This window comes from Gadus macrocephalus, chromosome 3 (genome assembly GCF_031168955.1).
Source record: "Gadus macrocephalus chromosome 3, ASM3116895v1".
Taxonomy (NCBI): Eukaryota; Metazoa; Chordata; class Actinopteri; order Gadiformes; family Gadidae; genus Gadus; species Gadus macrocephalus.
Window position 1 is genome coordinate 25,747,172 of NC_082384.1, and position 11,284 is coordinate 25,758,455.

General features: G+C 42.4%; 1 protein-coding gene across 1 annotated transcript in view; it reads left to right on the plus strand.

The window, feature by feature from the left end:
- The first annotated feature begins 9,080 nt into the window (after positions 1–9,080).
- Positions 9,081–11,284, plus strand: part of xylt1 (xylosyltransferase I) — a 31,785-nt gene continuing 29,581 nt past the window's right edge. Inside the window, 1 exon segment of the mRNA XM_060047425.1 lies at positions 9,081–9,144. Within this exon segment, the coding sequence (XP_059903408.1) occupies positions 9,081–9,144 (64 nt within the window).

The following is an 11,284-nucleotide window of genomic DNA, read 5'->3' on the forward strand; positions in this document are numbered from 1 at the left end:
AAAGGCCCGCCGGGTCGGGTCAATCCAAACCCTCATTGTTTAACATGAATTGGCTAAACAAATGACCACTGTACCATATTTAAACACAATTCAAATTGTGCAGAGAATTATTTCCATCGGTCATTCTCAGTGGCGGCTGGCGATCAAACATGTTGGTGGGGCACAGTAATAGACAGCGGGTCTGCAGTTCCCCCCCCCCCCCCCCCCCCATATATATTTTTTCATTTAATAGATTTGATTTCCTGTATTCTGGTGCATTTTGGGGACGGCCACTACCTATTTACCTACTTTTCATTCAGATTCATAGCCTACATCCTGACTTGCAGGGCCTGGACAAGCTTACACTGCATATACAGGCCGACTTCATGGCCATTCCACCAGCCATTGCTATTTGACCCATTGTTGTTATTCTGATATTGAGACAAATCATGATCACTGTCCTATAGCGTCCATTTTTTGTGAGTCTCAATGTCTACTTCAAATGCAGTTAGAAATATGGGACAGTTGCTTCATTTTGTTTATATGCTACAGGCCGAAAGACTAAATTAATATGTAACTTACTTGCTCCTTTTAAGTATAACATTGCTTGGGGAGTCCAATTCCTCCACTGAAAAGGGTGGAAAGTGCTTACAACTCTCTGATAGGTAGCGATCTATGACACTGTTGTTTTTTATTGGTCGTCATGAAAAAAACAAAAGGGGTAACACTGTCGATATTTATCAAATAAAACATAGGGGGTAACACTGTTGTTTTTCACACACTGTCGTTTTAATCAAATGAAACATAAGGGGTAACACTGTCGTTTTTTATCGGTCGTCATGAAAAAAACATAAGGGGCAACACTGTTGTTTTAATCAAATGAAACATGAGGGGTAACACTGTCTTTTTTATCAAATGAAACATAAGGGGTAACACTGTCGTTTTTTATCGGTCGTCATGAAAAAAACATAAGGGGTAACACTGTCGTTTTTATCAAATGAAACATGAGGGGTGACACTGTCATTTTTCTTTGGTCGTCATGAAAAAAAACATAAGGGGTAACACTGTTGTTTTTGATTGGTCGTCATGAAAAAACCATAAGAGGTAACACTGTCGTTTTTCATCAGTCGTCATGAAAAAACCATAAGAGGTAACACTGTCGTTTTTTGTTGGTCGTCATGAAAAAAAACGTAAGGGAAATAATAGAAAAACACACATACATTTTAATGTCATGTATATCCTCTTTATTGATGATTGATCATTGTGTATTGTCATCGCCTCAGTGGTGCAGTGGAGTGCACTCTGCCTAACCCACTGGCGACCGCGGCTCAATTTCTGTGGAAAACACAATATCTTTAATTGTTGTTTTTCTTTGGTCGTCATGAAAAAAACCACAAGGGGTAACACTGTCGTTTTTTATTGGTCGTCATGAAAAAAAACATAAGGGGTAACACTGTTTTTTTTAATTGGTCGTCATGAAAAAAAACATTGGGGGTAACACTGTTGTTTTTCTTTGGTCGTTATGAAAAAAACCACAAGGGGTAACACTGTCGTTTTTTATTGGTCGTCATGAAAAAAAACTTAAGGGGTAACACTGTTGTTTTTAATTGGTCGTCATGAAAAAAAACATTGGGGGTAACACTGTTGTTTTTCTTTGGTCGTTATGAAAAAAACCACAAGGGGTAACACTGTCGTTTTTTATTGGTCGTCATGAAAAAAAACATAAGGGGTAACACTGTCGTTTTTTATTGGTCGTCATGAAAAAAAACATGAGGGGTAACATTGTTGTTTTTTATTGGTCGTCAAGAAAAAAAACATAAGGGAAATAATGGAAAAAACACACATACATTTTAATGTCATGTATATCCTCTTTATTGATGATTGATCATTGTGAATTTTCATCGCCTCAGTGGTGCAGTGGAGTGTACTCATTGATAAGTTCGGCGGTTAATACTCCAAACAGCTCAGGTTCGGATCTCTGCAAAAACGTCGACAGGGGTACTGCTGTTGTTTTTTATCGGTCGTCATGAAAAAAAACATAAGGGGTAACACTGTTGTTTTTAATTGGTCGTCATGAAAAAAAACATTGGGGGTAACACTGTTGTTTTTCTTTGGTCGTTATGAAAAAAACCACAAGGGGTAACATTGTTTTTTATTGGTCGTCATGAAAAAAAACACAAGGGGTAACACAGTTGTCTTTGTCAAAAAAAACATAAGGGGTAACACTGTCGTTTTTTATCGGTCGTCATGAAAAAAAACACAAGGGGTAACACTGTTGTTTTTATCGGTCGTCATGAAAAAAACATAAGGGGTAACACTGTCGTATTTCATTGGTCGTCATGAAAAAAAACATAATGGAAATAATAGAAAAAACACACATACATTTTAATGTCATGTATATCCTCTTTATTGATGATTGATCATTGTGAATTTTCATCGCCTCAGTGGTGCAGTGGAGTGTACTCATTGATAAGTTCGGCGGTTGATACTCCAAACAGCTCAGGTTCGGATCCCTGCAAAAAAGTCGACAGGGGTACTGCTGTTGTTTTTTATCGGTCGTCACTGTTGTTTTTAATTGGTCGTCATGAAAAAAAACATTGGGGGTAACACTGTTGTTTTTCTTTGGTCGTTATGAAAAAACCCACAAGGGGTAACACTGTCGTTTTTTATTGGTCGTCATGAAAAAAAACATGAGGGGTAACATTGTTGTTTTTGATTGGTCGTCATGAAAAAAAACATAAGGGGTAACACTGTTGTTTTTTATTGGTCGTCATGAAGAAAAACATAAGGGGTAACATTGTTTTTTATTGGTCGTCATGAAAAAAAACACAAGGGGTAACACAGTTGTCTTTGTCAAAAAAAACATAAGGGGTAACACTGTCGTTTTTTATCGGTCGTCATGAAAAAAAACACAAGGGGTAACACTGTTGTTTTTATCGGTCGTCATGAAAAAAACATAAGGGGTAACACTGTCGTATTTCATTGGTCGTCATGAAAAAAAACATAATGGAAATAATAGAAAAAACACACATACATTTTAATGTCATGTATATCCTCTTTATTGATGATTGATCATTGTGAATTTACATCGCCTCAGTGGTGCAGTGGAGTGTACTCATTGATAAGTTCGGCGGTTGATACTCCAAACAGCTCAGGTTCGGATCCCTGCAAAAACGTCGACAGGGGTACTGCTGTTGTTTTTTATCGGTCGTCACTGTTGTTTTTAATTGGTCGTCATGAAAAAAAACATTGGGGGTAACACTGTTGTTTTTCTTTGGTCGTTATGAAAAAAACCACAAGGGGTAACACTGTCGTTTTTTATTGGTCGTCATGAAAAAAAACATGAGGGGTAACATTGTTGTTTTTGATTGGTCGTCATGAAAAAAAACATAAGGGGTAACACTGTTGTTTTTTATTGGTCGTCATGAAGAAAAACATAAGGGGTAACATTGTTTTTTATTGGTCGTCATGAAAAAAAACACAAGGGGTAACACAGTTGTCTTTGTCAAAAAAAACATAAGGGGTAACACTGTCGTTTTTTATCGGTCGTCATGAAAAAAAACACAAGGGGTAACACTGTTGTTTTTATCGGTCGTCATGAAAAAAACATAAGGGGTAACACTGTCGTATTTTATTGGTCGTCATGAAAAAAAACATAAGGGAAATAATAGAAAAAACACACATACATTTTAATGTCATGTATATCCTCTTTATTGATGATTGATCATTGTGAATTTTCATCGCCTCAGTGGTGCAGTGGAGTGTACTCATTGATAAGTTCGGCGGTTAATACTCCAAACAGCTCAGGTTCGGATACCTGCAAAAACGTCGACAGGGGTACTGCTGTTGTTTTTAATTGGTCGCCATGAAAAAAAACATTGGGGGTAACACTGTTGTTTTTCTTTGGTCGTTATGAAAAAAAACACAAGGGGTAACACTGTCGTTTTTTATTGGTCGTCATGAAAAAAAACATGAGGGGTAACATTGTTGTTTTTGATTGGTCGTCATGAAAAAAAACATAAGGGGTAACACTGTTGTTTTTTATTGGTCGTCATGAAGAAAAACATAAGGGGTAACATTGTTTTTTATTGGTCGTCATGAAAAAAAACACAAGGGGTAACACAGTTGTCTTTGTCAAAAAAAACATAAGGGGTAACACTGTCGTTTTTTATCGGTCGTCATGAAAAAAAACACAAGGGAAACAATAGAAAAAACACACATACATTTTAATGTCATGTATATCCTCTTTATTGATGATTGATCATTGTGAATTTTCATCGCCTGAGTGGTGCAGTGGAGTGTACTCATTGATAAGTTTGGCGGTTAATACTCCAAACAGCTCAGGTTCGGATCCCTGCAAAAACGTCGACAGGGGTACTGCTGTTATTTTTTATCGGTCGTCATGAAAAAAAACATAAGGGGTAACACTGTTGTTTTTAATTGGTCGTCATGAAAAAAAACATTGGGGGTAACACTGTTGTTTTTCTTTGGTCGTTATGAAAAAAACCACAAGGGGTAACACTGTCGTTTTTTATTGGTCGTCATGAAAAAAAACACAAGGGGTAACACAGTTGTCTTTGTCAAAAAAAACATAAGGGGTAACACTGTCGTTTTTTATCGGTCGTCATGAAAAAAAACACAAGGGGTAACACTGTTGTTTTTATCAGTCGTCATGAAAAAAACATAAGGGGTAACACTGTCGTATTTCATTGGTCGTCATGAAAAAAAACATAAGGGAAATAATAGAAAAAACACACATACATTTTAATGTCATGTATATCCTCTTTATTGATGATTGATCATTGTGAATTTTCATCGCCTCAGTGGTGCAGTGGAGTGTACTCATTGATAAGTTCGGCGGTTAATACTCCAAACAGCTCAGGTTCGGATACCTGCAAAAACGTCGACAGGGGTACTGCTGTTGTTTTTTATCGGTCGTCATGAAAAAAAACATAAGGGGTAACACTGTTGTTTTTAATTGGTCGTCATGAAAAAAACATAAGGGGTAACACTGTTGTTTTTAATTGGTCGTCATGAAAAAAAACATTGGGGGTAACACTGTTGTTTTTCTTTGGTCGTTATGAAAAAAACCACAAGGGGTAACACTGTCGTTTTTTATTGGTCGTCATGAAAAAAAACATGAGGGGTAACATTGTTGTTTTTGGTCGTCATGAAAAAAAACACAAGGGGTAACACAGTTGTCTTTGTCAAAAAAAACATAAGGGGTAACACTGTCGTATTTCATTGGTCGTCATGAAAAAAAACATAAGGGAAATAATAGAAAAAACACACATACATTTTAATGTCATGTATATCCTCTTTATTGATGATTGATCATTGTGAATTTTCATCGCCTCAGTGGTGCAGTGGAGTGTACTCATTGATAAGTTCGGCGGTTAATACTCCAAACAGCTCAGGTTCGGATCCCTGCAAAAAAAAACATAAGGGGTAACACTGTTGTTTTTTATTGGTCGTCCTGAAGAAAAACATAAGGGGTAACATTGTTTTTTATTGGTCGTCATGAAAAAAAACACAAGGGGTAACACAGTTGTCTTTGTCAAAAAAAACATAAGGGGTAACACTGTCGTTTTTTATCGGCCGTCATGAAAAAAAACACAAGGGGTAACACAGTTGTCTTTGTCCAAAAAAACATAAGGGGTAACACTGTCGTTTTTTATCGGTCGTCATGAAAAAAACCATAAGGGGTAACGCTGTTGTTTTTTTTATTGGTCATCATGAAAAAAAACACAAGGGGTAAACCTGTCGATATTGATCAAATAAAATATAGGGGGTAACACTGTTGTTTTTCTTTGGTCGTCATGAAAAAAAACACAAGGGGTAACACTGTCGTTTTCATCAAATGAAACATGAGGGGTAACACTGTCGTTTTAATCAAATGAAACATGAGGGGTAACACTGTCGTTTTTATCAAATGAAACATAAGGGGTAACACTGTCGTTTTTTATCGGTCATCATGAAAAAAACATAAGGGGTATCACTGTCGTTTTTATCAAGTGAAACATGAGGGGTGACACTGTCATTTTTCTTTGGTCGTCATGAAAAAAACATAAGGGGTAACACTGTTGTTTTTTATTGGTCGTCATGAAGAAAAACATAAGTGGTCACACTGTTCATCCTCATTGTCATCCGCTTATCCGGGGTCGGGTCGCGGGGGGAGCAGCTCAAGCAGGGGGCCCCAGACTTCCCTTTCCCGGGCCACATTGACCAGCTCTGACGGGGGGATCCCGAGGCGTTCCCAGGCCAGTGTTGAGATATAATCACACTGTTGTCTTTGTCAAATAAAATATAAGGGGTTACACTGTCGTAATTTATTGGTCGTCATGAAAAAAAACATATTTGAAAATAAATAAATAATTGTCCTTGTCAAATAAAATATAAGGGGTAACACTGTTGTTTTTCATCAGTCATCATGGAAAAAAAACATAAGGGGTAACAGTGTCGTTTTTATCAAATGAAAGGGTAACACTGTATAGAATAGAATAGAAACACACACGCACACACGCACACACACACACACACACACCAATCAGATGGATCCGACCGGGATTTCCGTTGTGATGGGTTTCCTCCATCAGCGACTTATACAATAAACAAATTATGCAAAACAAAACCCCTCTTTCATTTTAAAATAATAGTATGCAAATATGTTGAATAGGCCTCCATCTTTGTTATACTTTTAAAATGTTCCTATATAGCCTATTTTATAGCTTACACACTGATATTTTAAAACAGGAATGCGAAATGCGAAATGCATCCTGGGATATTTAACGGTCCCAAGTCCACACCATGGACATATTGGGCTAGCGGCTAGCCCCACCAGTAAGTAAAATAATCTCCGTCCACTTCAACAGAGGAACACTCTGAGAATGCGCATTTCAATGTTCCCAGTCCAATACACGTTGCATTGGGCTGGTGGGGCTAGAGCCCCTCTTGCATTGGGCTGGTGGGGCTAGAGCCCCTCTTGCATTGGGCTGGTGGGGCTAGAGCCCCTCTTGCCCCTCCAGACGAACTCAGCCGGAAGAAGCAAGCCAGGGTCGACTAAAAATTAAATAAAAGCGCCAAACTTGTTATTTCATAGTACTTTCTGGGGAGATAATTTTTTTAATATATACATATATATATAAAAATATATATATTCAATTTTTTATATATATATATCTTTTCATTTTCATTTTCTTTTATTTTTTTCTTGTGAGAGTAGCGACTTGCCCCTAATGACCAGTCGCCACTGGTCATTCTGACCTGGGACATTTAGAATTGTCGGTCCTCCTCATTTCGGACAATGACCGGTAATAACCGACAACGGAAACTCTGCTATAAACCGGCCTAACTTTCACCGTCAACGCCAAACCCCTTCTTCTTCGCACGGCTGTCAACTTCCGGAACATTCGCTAGTTAGATTTTCTCAAACAGCAGTTTCAAGTACGGGTAGCATAGAACTAACGTTAGCCAAGTGGGGGCTCCATGATTGCTAAATCTAACGAGAGAGGTAAAATTGCCATTAAGGAAGGAAAGCATAGTATGCTTTGCGACTGTGCTTCGCAGTATGCCTTGCGAAACCCAGTATGCCTTTCGAAACAAGTTCAATAATGAAAAGCGTCTTGTTAATTCAAGTTTAGCAGTTTGTATATAAATGTAACAACATCCAAATACATTTTTGATGAAAATTGCAAAAAAAACATTAATTCCTATATTTATGGATTTATATCACATTTATTTGAAACAAGACACATTTGTGTGTGGATCAGAAATGTGTTTGTGAAACTTATTTTTGTTTATGGATTTATTTTACATTTATACATACCGATATCCATTTGTGTGTACATTGAAATGTATTTGTGAGAAGAGAGTAATTTAAATATAAATCACAAAATACATTTGTGAATCCTTCCCTGTGCATTCATTATTAATGAGACTGTTCTGACCCCATAGGTGACGTCTAATACTTCTACCTCCAGCCTTCATTCATCTCTACATCTTGGTCAGTGCTAGTGAGGCTGCAGGGCACTCAAGAGTCTCCAGCCCTGAGCTCATTAAGTCTTGTGCTACAGTATAATAGCGCCTGTACATCAGAATGCATCATGGGATTTGTTGTTGCCGATACTCTGCCATTTTGAGGACACTCCAGAGAGTAGTAGTCCTGTAAAACCCTACCCGACGTAACGCACCGTAACCTAGGCTCATGAAAACGTTGTTTTTACACGTCTCGCTTTACAAAGGCTGCGACCGTTTCAAACACAACAACGTCCCCTGAATAAAGACAAATCATTTCACCACTTATTACTCAACAACAACCATTTGCATTTAGGGGATTTGGCAGACGCTTTTGTCCAAAGCGACTTACATCCACACATTCACACACCAATGGCGGTGTCAACCACGCAGGGCGACAGCCACCTCATCAGTGGGGTGCCTTGCTCAGGGACACATCGACACTCCGGGGATCAAACTAGCATCCTTCCAAATACCAGCCGCTCTACCTCCTGAGCTATTGCCGCCCCCGACCTAAAGAACTTGACTTAAATAATAACTAATAATGATAACCTTTGCTTCCAGAACGCTGCTGTGTGAAGTGGCGGTGTGCGACGCCTCAACCGTAGTGGAGGTTAAGGCTGAAGCCTCGTCCAGGCTGTGATGTTAGCCTCCTCTCCTTCCCTCGCACCAGGAGATCAAAACACGATGTGACACGATGCTCAAGTCTGAGCCGAAGCAGAGTTCTCCTAAAGACGGGTTCTGTTTCGCCTTTATCTCCTGTGCAGCCTCTCCGTCACAGTAATGCCTCGATGTGGAGCGGAGAGGGAAAGGCCGGACACAACAGAGCAATATAAATCCGAAACGACGTACTGAAACCACTTACCCCCGGGGCACATGGAAAGTCTAAAAGGCCCTTTTTAAAAACGGTCAAAATACGTTTTCAAAACGACCGTTTTTTTCAGGGGGGAAAGAATGAAAAACAATCATCTTACATTCAAATAAATATAAAAAAAAATCAGGAAAGCACAAACAAAGCTGTTCTCTGAAAGTGGTCCAATTTGCATGCAGGCCAAACACTCCAGCGCCGCTTGTCACCAGCATCTGAGATGTCTCAGGGTGCCCCGACCTCACAGCACAGTGCAGAGAACACAGCGCGGGAGGAGAAGGGAGGTGCTGCTGGCGGTGATGTGGCGGGAGAAAGGAGAGAGGGGAGAGGGGAGAAGGGGGGAGAGAGAGAGGAAGAGAGAGAGGAGAGAGGAGAGGGGAGGGGAGCGAGGAGAGGAAGGAGGTGCTGCTGGTGGTGATGTTAAAGGAGAGAGGAGAGAGGAGAGAGGAGAGAGGGGGAGAGGGGAGAGGGGAGAGGGGAGAGGGGAGAGGGGGAGGGGAGCGAGGACAGGACGGAGGTGCTGCTGGTGGTGATGTTAAAGGAGAGAGGAGAGAGGAGAGAGGGGAGAGGGGAGAGGGGAGAGGGAGGAGAGGGGAGGGGAGCGAGGACAGGACGGAGGTGCTGCTGGTGGTGATGTTAAAGGAGAGAGGAGAGAGGAGAGAGGGAGGAGGGGAGAGGGGAGAGGAGAGGAGAGAGGAGAGAGGCGAAGACAAGCAGACAGCTCCCAGCAGAAGCTCTACAGCAGCAGCCTGTCTGTCTGACGGATGGCTGGTGAGCAGGCAGCTGGCTGACCAGCCATGCAAACACGCCATCCCTCCCCTGAACAAGCCTCCGCCGGAATAGGATCCACCTCAGCACCCAGCACAGAGGACAGCAGGGGGGGGGGGGGAGAGACAGCACAGAGGACAGGCAGGAGACAGGGAGAGAGAGGTAGTGAGAGAGAGAGGGAGGGGCGCGAGAGAGAGAGATAAAGAGATAGGGGGGAAGGAGGAGAGAGAGAGAGAGAGAGAGAGAGAGAGAGAGAGAGAGAGAGAGAGAGAGAGAGAGAGAGAGAGAGAGAGAGAGAGAGAGAGAGAGAGACAGAGAGGGAGAGAGAGAGAGAGAGAGAGAGAGAGGGAGAGAGAGAGAGAGAGAGAGAGAGGGGAGAGAGAGAGAGAGAGAGAGAGAGAGAGAGAGAGAGAGAGAGAGAGAGAGAGAGAGAGAGAGACAGGAGCCACAGAGGTTTGAAAATAAGAGGAACAGCCGACTAAGCAGACTTTTTTCAATTATTCATTCATTTTGAAATCGATACAATGAGGTGAGGGAGGAGGAGGGGGAGGAGGAGGGGGAGGGGGAGAGGGGGAGGGGGGAGGAGAAGGAGGGGGAGGAGGAGGGGGAGGAGAGGAAGGGGAGGGAGGAGGGGGGAGGAGGAGGAGGGGGAGGAGGAGGGGGAGGAGGAGGGGGAGGAAGAGGAAGGGGAGGAGGAGGGGGAGGAGGAGGAGGGGGAGGAGGAGGGGAGGAGGAGGGGGAGGAGGAGGGGGAGGAGGAGGGGGAGGAAGAGGAAGGGGAGGAGGAGGGGGAGGACAGAGGAGTAAAGACGCTGATAGACCCTGCGGACGATAAATTATTTCTCTTTTGATGGTTCTCCCATAACTGCAGTATCACCATGGCAGCAGTCTCACTGTACGACTGGAGGAAGAGAAGAGTGAGAGGAATGGGGAAAGAGAGAGCTGAGGAGAGAGAGGGGGGAGAGAGAGATGAGGAGAGAGAGGGATGAGGAGAGAGAGGGGGGAGAGAGAGATGAGGAGAGAGAGGGGGGAGAGAGAGATGAGGAGAGAGAGGGGAGAGAGAGAGAGAGGGGGGGAGAGAGGAGAGACAGACAGAGACATATATATATATATAGAGAGAGAGAGAGAGAGAGAGAGAGAGAGAGAGAGAGAGAGAGAGAGCGAGAGAGAGAGAGAGAGAGAGAGAGATGCACAGCCTTTTACTGGTTTGTAAATGTCGACTCAGACCGTGAATCTCGTCGCCTCCCGCCTCTTGTCTCAGGCCTCGTAGCGTTCGTGACCGTTAGGGGTAATTAAAACGACAATCAAACCTCGCCTCCGAGAGGCGCTCAAATGAGCAGAGGAATGGAACTTTTTTTTTTCTTCTTTTTAAAGTCGTCCACCATTGGAATTGGGTTTTTGAAAAACGGTTTACAATCCACCCAAAGTCATTAGGAGCCCTGAGTCATCACGGTCACATTCCCGCTGACCGCATGACGACTGGAGGGAGGTGGTGGAGGGGAGGGTGGAGGGGGTGGAGGGGGCAGTGGAGGAGAGGGTGGAGGGGGCAGTGGAGGAGAGGGTGGAGGGGGCAGTGGAGGAGAGGGTGGAGGGGGCAGTGGAGGAGAGGGTGGAGGGGGTGGAGGGGGTGGAGGGGCAGTGGAGGAGAGGGTGGAGG